This window comes from Adelges cooleyi, unplaced genomic scaffold (genome assembly GCF_023614345.1).
Source record: "Adelges cooleyi isolate 19-005CV unplaced genomic scaffold, UGA_ACOO_1.1 ACOO_flye_CR_arks_rails_tigmint_CR_PRNA_9, whole genome shotgun sequence".
NCBI classification, from domain to species: domain Eukaryota; kingdom Metazoa; phylum Arthropoda; class Insecta; order Hemiptera; family Adelgidae; genus Adelges; species Adelges cooleyi.
In genome coordinates this window covers 8,061,845-8,082,667 of record NW_026096579.1, presented here as the reverse complement: position 1 = coordinate 8,082,667, position 20,823 = coordinate 8,061,845, and the positions used below count along the sequence as shown (strand labels likewise).

Here is a 20,823-nt window from a genome sequence, read left to right as displayed (position 1 = left end):
ATTGTTATTGTCCAACAAAAAAGAAACACAGTCTTTGTAAATAATACTGTTTTTGCAAAGTATACAATTGCCGTCGGTGGTCGCGCGCTTAACCGCGTTGTTGTGGTTACAACCCCTTTTGGCGCGCATGCGTCGACAACAAACCACCCCCACCCCCGTTCCATCCCTTTCGGCGCACCCCCGCCCCCTCTGCTCTGTTCGTACTTGTTTACTTTCCGAGATAACGTGTGTACACGCCGAAGCTGGCGGCGAGCACGCGGACAGTACCGTTCGAACGCTCGCGGTGACAGTCGTGCCGGTCAGGTCCAGGTCGTACTATAGGTCGCGTAAACGATAACAACAACAACGATATTGTCATTGTTGTTGTTGTTGTTGTTGTTGTTGCTGTTGTCGTTTGCCTTTGCCGGCGCTCATCGATGATGTCGGTTTACAGGTATGCATATTTTTTTTTTCTTTAAAATTTTTTCCCATAAACGTTCAGCGCTGAGAAGGCATTGTGGTTTTATAACGACGTCGTGATGTGGTTTTTTTTGTGATTTTACTATCTGATTTCCAAAAATATTCTTGCCTTTAAAATTGAAAAAAAAAGGTTTTTCAGCCGAGTCTGCAACCACGAAAGAGCATTTTCGTGTCTCGTTGAAGTACCGAATAAATTTAGAGTAGTGGTGGAATTATAGATAACGGTATAGTATATTAACGAGCGGTAACGAGCTAGTATAAAAATAAAACGTCAAGTTTCTGGCTAAAATTGTAGTGTTTATTATCTGGCCTAAAACAATTCATAGAGAAATTGGGCCCTTAAAATGTTTTGAATTTATTGTTTAGTTCTAATTTGAACGTTGAACGTACAACATATCTCTTATCTCAAATCAGATAACAGCGTAACAGAATAACATTCGAAATAGATCCGAAATGGTCATTCCGATAATTGTCTTTCGTCGTCGCTTCGTAGTTTTTGTTACATTGCGGCGCGTAACAGCGTAACGCTTTTTTGGTAACACTTTTTTTCGGTTATTTACCGACTAAATCTCACCCTTATCTCCTATCCCCTATTCCACCCCTATCTCCCGTCCCCAACCCTTTCGCTTTTTTCGTTACGCTCTTTTGGTAACGCTTTTATGGTAACGCTTTTTTCGGATATTTGCCAGGGTTATGTGCCAGAGCTAAGACATGAAAATGTCAAAAAATGTACATATTATTCGACTTAAAATTACGGAGCACAATACCTATAACTTAAAAAAAAATTAACTTTATTTAGTTCCAAGTTTGTATGGAATATTCTTCAGACATATTAGTACCGATAAACGTTGAAAACCATAATAATACCATATTTCGATTTTTCTAGATGTAGTCTTAGGGTTTAAGGTCTGAAAATTAGACCAAAGATGGTTCTAACTTAAAATTAGGGCACTCGATAATTTTTAAAACAATATTTATCTAATTGGTTTCAATTTTGTATGGAATATTCACATAATATCATAAACCCTGTCCTTTAGAAGGGGTGCAACTTTTTGCTTTATTTTACTTTTATAGTTGACGTGTTATGGTCAGAAAATTAGACTGAAGGTAGTTCTAGAATGGGACTGTAATATTATATACAATTTTCTCAAGATTTGGGCAAACCTGTTTTTTTTTGTATTAAGGAAACAACCAATAAAATGGGCAAATTACACTTTCACAGTAATCAATTTCCAGGATTTTTATATTTATACATTTATAGATAAAAAATTATCTCTGATAATTGAGAAATTATTTAATATACATTTTACAAATAACAAATAAAAAAATATTTTTATATTTGTTGAAACAAAAACAGTCCTTAATACCTAACCTTTTTTTATCTTAGAAGGCTTAACAATTGTATAGCTATTATTGTTCTATATAAATTCAATCAAATATAACAAATACAAATGCATAATATAATTATATAATTATATGATAATATCATATTATCACATATTATGTCAAAATAAATGAAACAATAATAGCTAAGGTTATTATTTTATACAAACCAAAATTAACAAATAATTTAGTCCTAATTAATCTAATAATATATTATTAAAAAAAAAATGTATTATTATTAATCGCTTTATCTAAATAAAAATTGTTCGAATCTGAGCTGTATTATCAAATATAACAAATTCACTATAAAACACTAAGAAAAATGTATAACATTAAAACTAATACACAACACATTACAATATTTATGTACTATAGCAATGATTAAAAAAACATACCAATGCAATTTTCAGTAACATACAAAAATTTAAACCTAAAACTAATGTTTTTAAGACCTAATACGACGTGTTATCACACAAATAGACAATTTTTATTGATAGTAATATTTTTATCAAAACCTCACTATCACTTTTTAAAAAGAAACAAAACTTTTCCTGTAAAATATTTTGTCTTTATTTAAGTAAGATTTCTCGAGTAGACATATTGCAACAATAATTTAATCACCGTTTGAGAGATGATAAGTTTAAGTTTGTTTGAAAGTAATCCCGGAGGCCATTAATGAAGACTAAAAATAGAGCCTAATTAGATTTTATCCATTTTTTTAAAATGTATATAGTATTTTGTGCACACAAAAATTATATATATATTTTCTCGGTTTTGAAAATGAGTTTTAGTAGCTGCTATGATTGTGGATTCAGACAGTTAATTGAAAAAAAAAAAATCACACCATTGTAAAACCAAAACCTTCAAAGGTTTATTTTTAAAAATGAAAAATAGTAAAAATAATAAAAATTGTCATTATAATATATTACAACGTTAGTCTCGCGGTAACACAATACAGAGGTGTAAAACATACCATGGAGACATGGTGATCTTAAAAGGATTTATAACAACCCTAAAGGATCGTTTTGAAGGTACGACAACGTTAAGTGGTCGAAGTGGAATATCTTTATTTTACCTGTCATAAAAAAAAATCTACATATTTTTTATCACCATGTTTGTACATTTTTGGTGTTCCATTATATTTTGTTGTTTTCCATATTGTTATAACACCGAGGCCGACGATTTTTATTTTGTTTTCTGCCTTACTAGTTTAAGACAGGAATTTTGCAGAGCCAGTCAACAAGACACCGAGAGTCACAGTATAAATAAGACAATGGTCGATAGGGTCGACCGGCGATTTGGCCGTACAAAGTGCTCAACGTGAAAGCGATAGAGTTCAATAAAAAGCGAAACCGTGGTCACCGTGTAAGTAATTTCGTTAAGGGATTTGCGAATTGACAACTTTGGTATTAGAAAAGTATTGGAACCCAAAAGCGATTGCCCGGCGAGAAGCCAATGGAGAATGGGTATGGTGAAACATCTACTAGGGTGTGTTCTACTTTCCCTTTTATTATTCACTGACAGTTTACAATGAAACACTCAAGTGGGGTTTTTCGGACCACAATCGCTTTTTGTGAACGGTCAAACTGTTATTTATCCAATTCAGTGTACACGGACACGGTGTAAACATATTCAATAGGGAGGTTTCGATAAATCGGGGCAAGCATTGTCACACAAAGTCCTAATGGATTTCGACTTCAAAGACTCGGGACGCTGATATGAAAACCCTTTTTTGATTAATTATTATTAGGCTCGAACGTAATTAAAATAGCCGGATTTTTTACTATAGATCCAGTAAAATAGCAAGACAAAAATATGAATATAACATATTATTGAGTATGTCAATTAGTATTGTGAATAAATTGTTTATAATGTATTTGAAAAAAAAATTATATTTTGGCTCAAATAATTATTGTACACAATATCTAATATAACGCATCATTGACTGATTTCGACAATAAATAAACCATAAACTGTTTATTAAAGCAGTTGGTAAGTCATTTGATAAAAATCGCATTAAAGTCAAGAAAAAATACTCAAATTATATACATTTTGCAATAATGAATTACTCTTATGCCTTAGTCAGCTTTTGGCTACTTAATATTTTATTCCACGGTAGTACCTACTTAAAAAAAAAACTATTGATTTTTTAAAAATATTTATTATATTATATTCTTGTTATAAGTTGTGCTCTCATTAAAACGAATACAACACCAGTGGGTCCGAAGAATGATTTATGAGTTGTGAAATATTGTAATATGCTCTGGGGGTTTTATGCGGACTTTGGAGTTTTAAAAACTATAATATTTCTTATATATATATATTTGTTATGCCTTCTGTCAAAAGTATACAAAAGTGTACGTGCACATTTGTTCTATTGGTATTGATGGAATAAATTTAAATCCGTCAATTTATATTTGAAATCGTCATGGATTTGGCCCTTTCGACGTTTCTGGTTTGTTTTCTAACGGATTAGAGCAAAGAGATTAGAAGTTAGAAATAAGATATTAAAGATAATAGATTAGAGGAAATAAAATAGAGGTAAGATATCAGAGATAATAAATAAGAGATACAAGTTAAGAGATAAAAGATAAGAGAATAGAGATGAGATTAAAGATAAGATAAGAGTTAAATTATTAGAGATAATAGAGTAGAAATATGAGATTAGAGATACAAATAAGAAGAGTACCAAAAAGTTCCAGCGTTCTATACTTGAATATAAAGACACATACGTGTGCCCATGCATCCGCTTGTAGTATGGATACTCGTTTTTTATAAACTAAATTGCTACCTAGTGATAAGAATGGAAATCGACATCGGCCATTTTTGTGGGATCTACGTGTGTATAAAATAATATATGTATCTGTGATTCTGTGTTATCAACTCAACTTATAACATTGTTATCAACATATTTTCATGTGATAAGGTTTTAATTCCCACAAAAATGGCGGAAACTTCAGTTATCTCTATTGGCGGCGTGTACACTTAGCAATCTAGTTCATATCTGTGGCTTTAATAGGGAGTGCACCGTCTGGTTTTATCTAACCTGTGATTACTATGATAATATAACTGAAATTGGCCGAAACAACATGTGAGTGTATGCCAATTGTATTAGCAACTAGCAAAGTTCCAAAAATGAACCACTCAAAGATCGATTTTTCGTCGATAGTGTCGTTTTACTTGGAGAGCTGAAGACATCTTTCGGAGATGGGTATCTTTGACTTTTAAGGGTGAAGTATTTAGCGTGTAAAGCTGATTAGCAGTCTTCGACATCATTATTGAACAAAACCTACGTGACTCGAACCCATAACGAATTTCGCCGTCTTTTTATTGAGCAAAAAAGCTAACGTTAAATAAGGAATTTATATATATTTTTTTCATCGCTTCGGCTTTATTCTTTTTAGCAATAATTATAAATGTTCGGTTTGTGATTTCAATCAAACTCTCATGTTAAAAAACCGGCGTTACCGTGTCTTTATGCTTTCTTAGTTGTTTCCTTATAAATTATTTATATCAACTGTACTGGAAAGTTAAAATTGTATTACATTCACTTTGGGGAAAAACATAATGTAAACAATTTTGCCTTTTTTATCGCCGACATGATATTATCTAATTATTTTTTTTTTTTTATTCTTGCCATTAAATTCTCTGGGATAATTTTATGCATAAAAAATGGCACATGTTAGCTCTCCGGAGACCGAAAAAACTATTCACTTTGTGTGATGTTCATCTTAATTTACATAAAACCATATTTTAACGACATTAATTTGCGTAGATAAACCTATTTTGTCGTGTGACCTTTTATTGCACAAGGTACACTTTCGCTTAAGTTTCGCAGAAACCATTTGTTTGGTTTATTTAATATTTTACTATTGTGTTGTCAAAAGTGCAATGCGTTTACTATATTATTACACTCAAACTGTACGACTATTGTCCTAGTACTCAGTATTAATTAAATATTTAATAGCACTGAAGTGTGGTGGAACAATAGTTGTGCAGGTGCGTTTTGCATATAATTCCCAATATTCGGTTCATCTCATTTAATGGATTGTCCATTAAGGTAAAGTGGTATCGTCTCAGATGGTGCCCTTTACGTTAAAGATGTGCTTTATATACACGGTACCATTATCAAAAGATAACAGTAATATTATTAGCTTTTTATGGAATTCGAATTTCATGAAATAAGGTCTTAGTTACTACACGGGATGTTTTAGTGTTCAGAAACAGTGTATATTTCCAAAAATAATTAACTCTACGCCAGTCGGTCGTTTCTAAGTATTAAGAGATCAAAGTACCTAATTAAGACCGAGTAACGTCGTCCACGTTCCGTTATTGAATCAACTATAAAGTATGTCACGTACTAAATGTTTAATATTTATGCTTACAAGTCTAGACATAATAATTAAATTATGCCAAATTTAGAAAAATATTTAACAATTTGAAATTGATGCGATATTTAGCTGAGGTACAATATATAATTTTATTGTCATTATTTTTAAGGCCAATCCAAAAATATCGATAAATGTATTTAAACAGCTGGTACAATTTACATTAGAAAAGCAAAAATTGGATTAAAAAAATTAGTTGCATACTGCAATGTATAATTAATATTTAAGTTTGTATACAATGTGTTTTTTAATTTTTTATTTATGGACGAATAAACATTTACACAATAATAAAAAAATTTTCGAAAAAAGAACAAAAATACAGCATCTATTTTTTCATGAATATTATTATAACTTCCCTTTGAGAAAAACATGTTTTATAATTACTAGTTCTGTTTACAACGAGTGATCTAATTTTTGTATGCAGTGAAATTCTTACAATGATTTTATACTGTGCGAACGTTTCGATTATTATATCCTTATAAATTAGGGTTTCAAATAATAATAATATAGTTTATTGCATATTTTATAGAAAAAGAAACATATACAATAATTAATATAATAATAATGTGAGCCGACTGGTCAGATTTTTAATCACATAGACATCTTATCCTAAAATTAATATAGTTTTTGTACAGGCATAACTTATAAAATGATTTATAGAAATATCGCTTAGCGTACATAATGTATACTTAAAATTAACAAATATTGTATATTTCCCACCAAACCGTCCCAAATGGCCACGTGGATTATTAAACAATTCGCTTATTTTATATTCGCTTAACAAGACGCTTACAATTTACATATTTGAATATTTATACAATACATATATATTTAAGAACACGAACCATTTAGTTTATTATGTATTTAGATTATATTGATTTATAATTTTTTAATAATGTATTGCTTGTCCCAGTATGCAATTGTCCTATAGAAATATTGCTTCAGAAATAAGTAGTATCAGCCATTGGTCAGTTGTTTTATGTACTGGAGAAAACCTGCTTGCTTTCCACTGTTCGATTAAATGTTTATATTTAAAGTATTTTTTTTCTCATTTTATTTTTTATGCAAACCATAATAAAGTTAAGCACCATTAATTTACAAAAAAAAAATTGTAGTCACAATTCATTTTTATTGCGAAAAACCGCCTTAAAAAAAGCGTACTAAAAACAGGGTAATAAAATTAATTGTACGTTCGGCGATTTTAAATTTTGTTTACTTACAAATTTTATAGTGCTATAAAAAAAAATTCATTGAACTTGTTGGATACTTTTACTTCAAACAGCGTAGAGCTGTATTCATAACATTCATTTGACACTATTTCCAAGTTCATTTTTTTCATGTGAAGCGTTAACGTTTTTATCTTATCCGTCGACTCGCATTATTCTTATTGTATATGATATCATCTGATATCTCCTTATCAATGTCAATTGTTATCACTGTGATAAGTACTGTTATCATCTCCTTATCAATAAACAATATTTTATCACCTGGCTCTCGCCGTTATTTTACTTTCTCATTATAAATTCAGCAGATAATTTATGTGTACACCATTGCAAAGTATAACATACTGTGTCAATGTTCTCGGCTCGTGTACAATGTAAACGGTACGTTTTGCTGATATGTGTTGCAGGTCATCGACGCCGATCACGACGTTCTACGGAAGCGATTACCGGCCAGATGACGAACCGTCGTCGGAAGCGGTTCTCGAGGAGAAAAGGATTCTGGACCATCAGCTCAGACGGCCTTCGCCATCCCGGAGGACTCCTTCCACGATGTCGGCGATTCGGCCTCCGTCGACCACCAGACCGGGAACCAGCCAATCGTTGCGGGTCCGGACGTCCGGAAGTTCGCCAAGAAGGAGCTTGCAACGTTCGACGGCTTTCAGGAGTAAACGATCAATAACCATCACGGACCGGGGTCGGACGGCGTCAATGCCTGCTGTGCCAGTCATAAAGGTAAGATCCGTTTGAGCTCTTCCGGCTCGGTGTTGGTAGATAATAATATCACCGGTGGTCGTCGTTAAAGGGTCAGCAGTTACGCCGGCTTTCCCGGAGGAATGTGTGTGTAATATGTATATGGACGAAACCTCTGAACCTGGGCTAAATAATCCCTAGACCCCGCTGACAATGGATCACCCGTTCCCGTTGATATTTGGATATACTCAATGTTACAGCACTGTCGTTAAAGCACAGAGTTGACCGTTAATCAACTAAAACTACAATTGAAAAGTAAATCTAATCATACATCTCCGCAATATATGGGTGATCCAACTAACGTAAGACCCTCATTTTCTTTGAAAATATGAATATTTTGAGAATTTCTTTTCCCCTAACCTTTTAGGTACATATTTAATACATTTTTCAATATGAATCGCTTCATGCCAAAAGGGCCTAAGTTAACATTTTATCAAAAACGCGTTTATTACAGATTTGTTATCAGTTAACTTAGACGCATCGATTCATGTTTGCTTTTATTGGAAAATTTGATTTTTAGATCACGTTAGTTTTGGTTTTAGCGTAATGAATTTTCAATTTCAGTAAAAGATGACCGGATTATTAAAAAAAGGTTACAATAGATAATAACCGTTTTCAACACAAATATCTGTGTTATCATTAATATTGATATGATGACTCCAAATACCGCTGATATAACCATAATAGGACCTACTGTCTAGTCAAACAAATCCCCATACCAAAACTAACAAGGAAAGAAAACAAACAAATTTGCTCAACTCTGTATGTGTGTATATATGTATATAAGATTGGTAGATATATAGAGAGAGAGTCTTTTGTATCAAAAAGGAAGTACAAGATGAAATAGTATATAATATTTCTTTTATAAACGATGAATGGTATACCTACCGCAGTATAATACCCGTGTCGTTTGTATTCAGGTTATCGTGGGTCATAATTTTTTATGGTTTATATACGAATGAAAATGTCTTTTTTTTTTTTAATAAAATGTACGCAGTTTTTGCAAGTTAACACAACAAATTTACTGGTAGCTCGTGGCCGGTATAATTTTGTCGTGTACCGAAGGACATGGATTACCGAGTCAGTGCCTGACTTTACTTACCTTATCCTCAGCTATGACACCTGTTGTGCCGTACACTATTCTTAGAAAATTAAATACACCATAGTGTGTAGGCAGCAGAAAGCAAAACCATACCTTACCCGACTATTACCATACAATTAAATTGATATAGGTATAAAGTAAACGTCGAGCACGGAACTTTACACAGGGAAGGCGTATAGTGAAAACAAATTGATCCCAAACGGATTCCGCCATCTTGATTTCTGTCATGGAAAAAACTGTGTAATATCATTTATTTTATGATTGAGATCTGATAACATCGCATCAGTTAACATGTTCTGTATAGCAATTTTGTTTTTTTGAAAATGAAATGTGCTTTTTTTTCATTAAAATAAAGTTTTCTTAATTAATCTGCTATCAACTGACTCTTGTTATTCTTGTCATACATGTTTTCGGCTAAATTTATCATGTCAATTGTCCTTTTTATCACTGTCTTATATTTTAAGCTGATTTCTCTTTATCAATTCACCATACCCCATCGGCTGACTCTCACCATCCTTGTATACTTGTATTCTCGATCTTATAACCAAGTCTGCTAACTCGCTATAAGGAAAAGCGTAGCAGTTTTTTCCAATATGGTGGCCACCGGCGTGATGTTTTATACACCCAAAAAAAAAAACGTATATAGCCTGATCAATGCACTCCTGTGGCTACCATATTGGAAAAAGGCTACGCATATCCGTGTAGGGAGTTACCGAACCTGGTTACAATATGGCGCGATTCTTTTGTATTATCAGCTGATTTTTCTCTATGAATTACCAAATCATTCTTATCATACCTATTATCAGCCGGATTCCTTATCAATAAATCATATGTTATCGGCTGATTATTATTACAAATTTTAGTACTATGATGCAAACAATTAGTTAGACTTTACCTTAGACCATAAATATTATATGTGAAAATTAAAAATGCCCAGATTTCAAAAACAACTTTAAAACTTTTTACTACATCCGTGTATTGAGGCTAAATGAAATCGATCGGCGGTGATGAACAAATAATTATTTTTGTAGCAATTATTTGTAACATTAAAACGTATTGTCTGTCATCAAAGGATGCAATCGGTCAAAAGAACATATTAAAAATTCTACAATGGTAGTAAACTTTTCCTAGATTTATCGGACTCGGAAGTTTGTTGTAGTCATACTGAATAAAACTTCATCCCTCGGGGACTTAATAGAGCATAGCCATTTGGCTTGAAATCTCTGCCAAGTCCGTCCGATCAGATAAATAACAACGCAGACACAACAGAAATTGTTGTTTCACATCCAAATAGCTAATCTCGATAAATAAATAGCCAAGATATCAAGTGAGCCAAAAGCCTCGGAAATTGGTCCTTCTGGATTTCGTTTTTTTTTTATAAGTTCTAATAGTATTTTTATGTTTATGTGTGCATTGTTATATTTTTAGAGTTATATGTGAAAACACTAAATATATTTTATGATTCGCCTTAGAAAAAATGATGACAAATGCAATATTTTATAAACTATAAATCACTATATTAGTATCTAATATGATAATATACCTTAAGGTCGTGTATGCTATGTAATGATAATTGAAATATTTGTTTCATTCGTATATTTAATGCGTTTTGAGGTGTTAAATGACGCAAATAATTATTCTAATTTTGACCGAGTTTTTATCACTATTAAACGTAAGCCGTTAATTATTGTTACAAACCTTTTTGTTTTACTTTCGAGTATGTCTGAACTCATTTGGTCACGACAACTAGCATGCCATTATTACTATAGAAAGAATTTTAATTTACCAAACGACTATTTTACTACTATTGTACGACTATTGTATTTGAGTTGCACTTATATTGAGAAATAATTACCGGATATAATTCAATCGCAATGTTAATTTTTCCATACAACATATTCTTATACCGCAAATTCCACTAAAACAGAAAACTATATCAACTACTGTGTTTTTAATATAAAAAATTCTCTAAAAAACTGATTTAAAGTTGATATAATTCATAAATCGCGTGGCTCATGCTTTAAAATTATAACGTATCATGTATGAATAATATAATGTATAATAATGCAATAGTAGATAGAATAATATTATTTTGACTAGAAAAAAAAATTATATTTTGTTTAAAATATTTAGGTTTGAAACTTTGTGGGAAAAAACGATTGTTAAAAAAAAATTAATATTTGTGTTTTTATAAACACATTTATTTAAAATATTGTCTACTTATAAAAAAAATCACACATTCAACAAGCTTATTAAAAATGAAATGTATATAAACAAAAAACCTGAGTAAACTCAGTTAAGAGAATCCACACTTCATGCAAATACATCAATACATTTTATGTCTTGCAATCTAGTATCTTCAATATCTTATCTATAATCCACTAGCTCTATTAATTCACCTCCATAATCCTCTTCCATACTCTATTATCTCGAATTTTTTTCCTAATTTACTATCTTTATTCTCTAGGTATATACTTAACTACAAAATTAGGTTCATAACATGAGCTAAAGGTAGAAATGTAGAAACATGATAATATTTTTTAGGCATTTATTTTTTGGGAAGAAGACCAGCACACGAGTGAATACATTTAATAAAAGAGTATGAGTGATCATCCAACTGGTGTAAGACACTGTTTTTTATTTTTATTTATTACAGAACTCATTGAAACGTTAGGCAGAAAATGAGCGTGCACAGGCGACCTAATAAAATATTAACTAACAGTTAATTATAAATATAAAATGGTGTACCCAAAAGCTCGGTGCACGAACACCTCAAACTCTTAAGTCCTTAGCGAATACATTTTCACACACTATCAGCAAATTTAAATAAACCGTGCCATTAAGCAAATTTTAGAAACGAACCAAACACTTAAATGTGATTTATTCTTGGTAAACTCCCATTTGGCGATGTCACTTTTTCATGAGCGCCAAAACAATCAAGTCGGGCAGAAAGTCCTGATCCTTTGAAAGGGCGAAGGAAAATGTTGAATTTATTTAATATGTACACTATTTTAAGGGCTTAACACTGACAATTGCTCGAATTAATTCTTAAATATTTACCTGCACATAATATAATGTCTCTATTGTTCATAGTTTTGTGCGCAAACGAGTCGTTCTTTAGGTAAACATGCATAAAATGGATAAAGCCAGTAAAATAAAGCGAGTAAAAATAAATAAATAAATCAAGTATACAAGTAAACAATTAGAGCATTTAAAGCGACGTGGCACCCAAAAATTCTCTCTATATGTATACAGGGTGATCCATCTGATGTAAGACGCTCGTTTCTCGGAAAATTTGAATATTAAGCTATAAATCATTGCTTGTAGTGTAAGTTTTAGTAGTACTGTTATGATTTTAGTTGGCGAGAGTTATTGCATAAACATAAAATTCTCTATAGATGTTATCTATAAACTAGGTATCTGTTCACACTCTAATATTAGCATAAGACAGCTGATTAGGTAATACACATTTTAATCGCCATTTACCTATTGCTTACACCATTTTAATAATATGTTGAAATTCCAAGAAAAACAAGGATATAGCGGTAGATTTAAATGTTTCTTTAAGAATAAAGAGAGATTGTATATTTCAATTAAATATTTAAAAATAATAATATCTTGTTTTGTTTGCTTACTTGCTTTATTACTTACTTTATATTTTGTTAAAAGTAAAAAATACTCCAATTAAATTAAAAAAATCACTTTACAAAGAAAACAAAAAAAATGTATTTGTTTTTGACAAGAAAATAAGTATATTAATTTTGTTATTCTCGTGTTGCTTGTGTATTTAAATAAGGATTTTTTTGTGTGTGTTTTAATATACTTTTTTGATTTTGTAATTTCTCTTTTGAAGCAATATTATTATTTTTATTATTTTTTTTAACTATATAAAATTGAATTGTTGCGGGCAATAACGGTATCGTGTCTAAAATAATAAGTTTAAAACAACAAGCGATATTACTTAAGTAAATCAATTAGTACTAATGGTGCACGCTGAACTGACCTGATTGATGACTGGAAAATACAAAAACCATTGTTGTTTTTGCGTTATTATTATTTTTTTTTTTTAATAATATAACTGCGATAAAGGCATATTTGTTTAACAAAATTAATATCACTATTTTTCAAACCGCCCCCGTTGAGTTTCATTCGTAATAGTGATGTCGTCAAAGACGGAATGGGTTTTTCGACTGTCTTCAGTATTCGGCACTTACCCAGTTAAAACCACATGTAAAAGTAATCAAGTAAGTTAATTAATATAAAAAAAATATTTATAAAATCAGTTTTATTTCAAACAGAATAATGTTATGTTTAAATCGAGTACGGTTAACGTTTTTTCCTAAATTGTTGTTTCAATTGTGTTAATACAAAAAAAAAAGAGAAACATCTTGTTAAGGTTAGTGTCTAGTATATTATGCTAGATAGAAAGTTTACATCAAAGAGCTTATAAATTATAATATATAAAAGGTTAGGTTAGGTTAACTATTCAAATATTCTGCAGTCAAGTTCATTTAAGACTGTTTATAATGAGCTATATTATATTATTTCTTGTATTTTTTTTTAAAAGTCTATTATTTATCAAAAAAAAAAAAATGTGTACCTAAAGACTAATAGTATAAGTATATTAGGTTAGGTTTAATTTTTATATTTATTGAATATCAGATAATGTATCTGATTATAATATCAATATTCATAACGGGTAAAATATGTTTAATTCACAATAAGTTTGTATAGTTGTATATTTTTGTTCCTAATAAAACGCGAAATTTTGTGGTATAATGTAATTAATCTATTACACAATTATATTACACTATTTTTATACAATTGATGCATGATCAATTGTATAAAAATATGCAAAAAGATTACAAGAATAAATTTTGACTTTTATTTTTATAGCAAAAGAAAAGATCCAAAAAATCTTATTTATTTATTTTTTATTTCATAAACAGATCAAATTTCATTTTCGGTGATATTATTATTGCACGTAAGCTGACTTTTAGATTTCAAAATAAAATTAATTAAATATATGACTTTAGATGACTCTTAAATTCCATTTTTATGAGTGTGTAGAATGCAATTTTGGAGAAAAAATGTCTTGGTAAAGTAAACGAGTAGTATTTTGAATTGATCTTTTATAGACTGTATTTTTATTAACTTTTTTGTCCCAATAAGTTTACTGAAACTTCAATATCCTTGTCTGGATACACTTTTTAATATACGTTGGATGTAATGAATTAAAAAAAAAACTCTAGTCAAACCGAATGAAAATAGTAATTATACCTTGTTCAATAATAATGGGCATCTAAAACACAGTACAATTTTTGTGATAATGCAAAAAAATGCGTTTTAAATTTATGAGATTTTGGTTTTCATTTAAAACAACCTTAATGTTGTCAAAAAATCATTATAAAAAATTTAATAATTTATTTTTTTACATGAGGTTTGTTCGTGCATTTTTACATATTAAAATTTACTGATGTTATCATTAAATATAAAACCATTTTACTTTTGTTATACTATAATTGTGAAATTAGAAGATCAACGCTTGTTTAACTTAAGGCTGTGTAATTTGCAATTGTCGCTGGGGCTTCCCGAAATAAGAAAACTACATTAATTTAAAAAACCAAATTGACATTTCAAAATTCAATTTACAAGAAGCGTGTGAGATTAATTTAAGCTCAGCCCAAGATCGATGACGTTCTTTCGACTTTCCATTAATGGCGAATGTGTTCTTTGCGGTACTTCTCATTTAATTTTCATTTGCCCCCTTCTCTCTCTCTCTCTCTCTTTCCCAAGGCTCGACCCAAAAGCTCTGCTCTTTTCCCGGTCTTTCTTAATTCGTAGTATAACATTATACGCACCTTGCCGGCTACACCTGTTCCAGAAACCATCATCAATCAAGTCATATCCTTTTCCCCGGAGGCTTGCCGGTGTTTAACACTTTTATGTGTTGCCAATTTTTAATTCGCGAAAATATATATATTTTGTTTAATTACACATAATAGTTTTACAAGCTCAAATCTAAATTAGTGATAAAAAACTGATTTTAAGTACGTTATCGACTGTACAACGATATACATTTTATCTGTATTAAATACCTAGTGATTTCACTCTCGGTCAGGTTTATTAACACACACAGTGTAGCCATGAATCGCAGAAAAATTAAAAAAAAAAAAAGGAAATATCTGAGTTCTGGCATCACTGCCTATTTGCCAATATGTCTAATCGTTTTTTTTTTTATTAAACTCAGATTCCCTTCTGTTTTTTCTGTGGTTCAGCCAATCAAATTCGTTTATTTTATAAAAGTAGGTACTATGTATGTATTTATCAAAAAAAAAACAAAAATAATGTACCCAAATTATGTAAGGGTTTACACTGCAGTTTTGTGAATTGAGATAATACAATTAAGTGGGGGTATGCGCAATAACATAATATATTTAAACTTATTGTATAAATTAAATTCCTTCCTCCGGAGCGGCGAAGAAAGGTGGGGGGGGGGGGTTTAGAGAAACAAATAGAGATAAAAGATAATAGATTAAAAATAAGAGTTAAATTATTAGAAATAAGAAAAGTACCAAAAACTATACACAAAACTCTTTGGAAACAGACAGCGTGCAATCGCCTCTATACAAAAACACACCCGCAGTGTGACATAACCTAACCTAACCTGATCTACACATTATTATTATAAAACGCATTTTATAAAATAGGCCAAGGACAAGTTGATGGAAATGTTTGCGGGGGCTAAGAAACGTGTCAAACCGTATTTCCTTAAAATGTATGTACATCATGCTGTTTTTCGTTTGTCATTGACTGAAGACAAAGAACCGCCGTGGCACATTGTTGTGTGTGCGTGTGTGTAGTGCGGATACAAATTGCATTTTCAACACTTGGACGGTTCGTCTCGTTACAGCGAGTATGGCGTAGAAAGCACATTGTACATTATTAGTTTGGCAAATAAACCGTATATCCCTTTTTGTCCCTCCCCTTCCCCGGCTGTACCGTATTTTGTTTAATGCGCTTCGGCCGATAACTTCTAAGTGATTTTCAATTACTGTGCCTATAACGTCAGACATAGAAAGTGTTGCACAACCCAGCGAATAGTGTAGAGAGTACACGCGGTTTTTAATAAACGGTTTTTGTGTCGGCCAAAGCGGCGGTTGCAGCTGCGTCCATAACGAGAAATCATATTATTGTATTTCCCTCGCCACAGCAATATGTCGTGATCGATTGGCCACGACCGACGACTTAAGCGCCTTAAAGCATAGGAGAGCGATTCGGATTGAAACAAAACTAGGAGCGTCAGATTTACTAGAAACCTCACCGGACGGGTTTGTGCGAAAATAATAATTTTAAAAAAAAATGTACCATCCTCATCCGTATCTCTTAACGACAGCTAATGTACGAGTCCGCAACCACGGGAGACATTTCATCTCTAATCTCTTATCTCTCTTATCTTATCAGGTAAATCATTAGAAATTTTCGTCAGGTTTTTTAACTGTCGATTTTTCCGGTTGTGTGCCAAAAGTAAAGACATAAAATGTCAAAAAATATCCAATGACAGTTTTAACTCATTGACATTTCATCTTGACAACATAATAGCGATAGTGTGTAATTTTACTTCATCTAAATAGAAAGGAAAAAAAACGATAATTTTTTCCATAACTACCATTTGAGTTATATCGTCGCTTAAGATAGATGCAACACTTTGTATCTGATTTTCTGGCCAAATCAAGTTGCCCACACCGTTTTATTTCAATTTGCGCGGGAAATCGACTAGCAGGATCAGATCTATGATAAAGGCAACGCTATAATCGAATAATTGATAATGTGGTTATTATTGTTATTGAAACTGAGTTGAGTTAAAGTAGAGAAAAAAAACCTAGTACCAGTGCAACATAGTAATAATATTCGTAGAACTATTAGTGTATAAGTAAATTTATAGTTGCTTTCAGTTGGAGGTAGAAGTCTCGGAATAGATAAGAATGTATTCGCTAAGTAAAATATGATAGTGACAACCGACAAAGGGCACGGTTAATATGGAAAATAGGTGACATTTTATATCAAATACAATTTAGGTTTTGATGATATTTTTTCGCACAGTGTTTTTCAATATATTTCCATCGGAAAACATCCAATCTTCGTCTGAGGCTCGACGTTTATTAGCACACGCAAGACTCTTTGGAAATGTTTCGGAATGGCAGACACAATAAATTGGCAGACTCGGTCTCACGCATGATCTGAACTCCTCGAACGAGGAAATTAATCAAAAATATTATGTTGAAAGGGTGAAAACAGATTGGAAAATTTCAAACCCGGCCGGGTTTTCCGAAACAACTGTTTATTTTCGCATCCAGCGGAAAAACCCACAGAATAAGATACTCCATGGGAAAACCCAACAATGTTGTTTATCATCCGAAGAAACGTTAAGAGATAGTTTTGGCGTCGATGGTTTTATTTTATTTTTTTTTGTTATTGCCGTGTCCTTTTTGAAAAGCGGGCAATGTTGCAAACAAATGGACCACTGAAGATTCTCCTTTGTATCGTTGGCCGTTATTAATATAAAACACATTCCCAACATTCAAGCTGAAACATCAACGTTTCATAACGGTTCGACGATTTTATGTCAATCGCATACATCAAATAATGTATTGGAATTTTGACAATAACAAACTGCCTCCGCATTTCTTTGGCTTTTATAAAATAATCATTTACCTTCGTTTGTCTTTTTTTTTAAATACAATTCGTTATTAATCGCTTTGTTAAATTGAATAAACTCGTTCCTTCCCTGATTTTTAAATACATTATTTTTTCACTAAACAGTGTTTTTCAGATTTTTTCCGGGTCTTACTTTGATAATTTTGCGTGATTAATTAGTCATAATTAGGCCTAGAGCTGTTATATTATACAAAAAATACTTGTCAGTTTTGAAAATAGATCAATGTAATTTTTTTCTTCTACAAATATATAATTTTTAAGCTAAAAGTATTAGTAAAAACTTTACTTGTTTAGAGTAAAAAAAAAAAAACATTAATTTGGCTAATAATGTATACCCCACAAAAGTATGTATTTGTAATAAGTAATTACAATATGGAAATACGTTTTGGGGCTCAAAGATATATTTTATTTTGGCATTTACGACATTAATTGAAAGGCTCTGACCATCTCGTAATTACAATTATACAACAGAACGACGGGTGTGCAGCTCTAAAACAAAGTTCATAAAGTGGACTGATATAAAATGAACAAAAACGAAACCTACCAAATAAGCCACGCCGAAGAAAATATAAATTGTAAATGAAGTAAAACACAGATTCTCAGCAGTTCACAAAATGAGCTAAATCTTAAACGCAACCACGTTTTAGAAAAGTAAACCATTTAGAAAACGCAGAAGACAAACCCGCTCTGATTTTAATATCGGGTTACAAAAAGGACATAACAGGAAACAAGGTAGAAATAGGTCAAAAACGCAGTACAAAAACTAAAAATATTATATAGAATTACTGTGATTAGATATAAAAAAATATAATCTGATATAGATACTGTCTGTGGTTAAAACAGTAATCCAACAGTTATAACAGTTATATAGTTATAATGCTTTGAAGTAGCATAAATTATTATTGTTAAAGAATATTAGATAGTTTTGTGTATTTAACGCGTCTGCTACATTTCTCAACTTTGAAATAAATACTTCAAAATAATAATAATATTATAAACACACATCGATCCATGGTGGTCGAAAAATGGTTTTTTAAAGCGACGCAAGCATCCCGTGTACTGTTATTGCTAAGTGGCAAAATAATCCAACCATAACAACATAGATTAACATACTAGTAACTAGATCAACCCACCTGCTAATGGTGTGGAAAAGCAATCCATCATCGTGCGAGACTAGTAACTGTATACATATATTATACAGACTACTGTAAATACAGTCAAGATGGTCTGTTTTGATGAAATCTGATAATCAAGGAGCGTCACACCACTGCCAGGAGCCAGCAGGAAATTTCTTTTGCTGTATAGCCCCCCTTGCCCTAAAAAAAAAATTGTAAAAAAGGCATTGATTCTTATCAATAACCTCTTACCAGTAAAAACATTGAATCATGCATATGTCTTATAGTACCTACAAGAAGGTTCATATATACTATTTCCTAGCCTACTCGGTATTCATTACTGATATCTTATCAGAAGCCATTATCAGCTATTCTTATCGCCAATCCTTTATCACTGTTTGGAAAGTGATGTCGCAAATTTTCAACATACCCCAAAGTCATTAGAAATATTCTTGTTAAAATCCAATTCATAAAGCAGCCTAACCTAACCTGTGCTATTAATAAATGTGTCTGTTTGAACGGATAAAAAATTGATCAATTTTTGAGAACAAGGAGAATCAGGTGATAAGAAACAGAATATCAGATGATCATAATGACTATTCACGGTCCTTAAAGAAAAAGGATTGATTAGGTTGTATCGATTTCGATGTCGAGCAGTGCCAGAAAAGGTCATAAACACATTTTTCCCTAACCACGTACATATTATTATGTTTGAAATTTCCCCAACCCTAACTGCGGCACCGTGTTTACCATATACACATAAATATGCGTATCACGTCTCGTCTTGTGAGTACCTAATACACGAATCCCCGTTGACATTCCTAACAACGAATCGACTTTGCTGAAAAGATTTTCGTTAGCTAGACTGTCTACTACAGGCGTGTCACATCAAAAATGTTTTTATACTTTCATTGGAATATTTTACAAGTCTGAACCTAGAGTAACCTTAAAACTGAAAACCGGATGTTTGTGATATAAAAAATAACATTTTTTAGGTTATGTTACAATTAATAACGCTCAAATACCAATCGGATGGGCATGCGAAGCTCACGGCTTTCAGGTGTATCGTCCAAAGCGATAGAAATTATTCCAACCCATCCCACACAACAGCACTATAACGATATCGCGTTACCCACCAACGCTGTAATATATGATCTAACCAAAAGTCGCATCATATTCAACACTATCATTAATAAAGACTCTGTTTTATCTCATTTCGGTCCATTCAATACGACCAAACGTCTGCGGTGTTGTATTCTTTACTTGCCATAGTGTACGTCCATCACTCATACATCATAGTAATGGTGTTCCTGGTGGACAGGTGCCCAAATTGAATTCATATCCGACCTAACTCTACGTGTACACGCTAATATTATAATGATTTAAAACCATTGAACTCAATAAATGGAACGTGCATTGCCTATTGTCGGCTGCTTACGAGAATGTCCACTAGCGGGAGACAGTTATTATCATGTTATCACCAGCTTACCGCAATTTGAGATGATATAGTCGCCCAACAGCTTGTGATAAAAGAACAACCGAAGCTGTTAAATCCTGTATAAATTACAAACTCTCTAGTAGCGACTAGCGTTCCAAGCGGACAACGTTTTTAACTTAACATTGCATTATAAAAAAACATGTATATTGAGTTGAGTGCTTAAACCTACATTACAATACCTAGCAGG

The 20,823-nt window shown here is 31.8% G+C and overlaps 1 protein-coding gene across 1 annotated transcript in view; it reads left to right on the top strand.

Moving 5' to 3' along the window:
* Positions 1-315: 315 nt before the first annotated feature.
* Positions 316-20,823, top strand: part of LOC126846572 (GTP-binding protein RAD-like) — a 56,514-nt gene continuing 36,006 nt past the window's right edge. The window contains exons 1-2 of the mRNA XM_050586163.1: positions 316-433; positions 7,861-8,185. Of these exons, the coding sequence (XP_050442120.1) occupies positions 417-433; positions 7,861-8,185 (342 nt within the window). The 5' untranslated portion in view covers positions 316-416. The remainder of the gene's footprint in view (positions 434-7,860; positions 8,186-20,823) is intronic.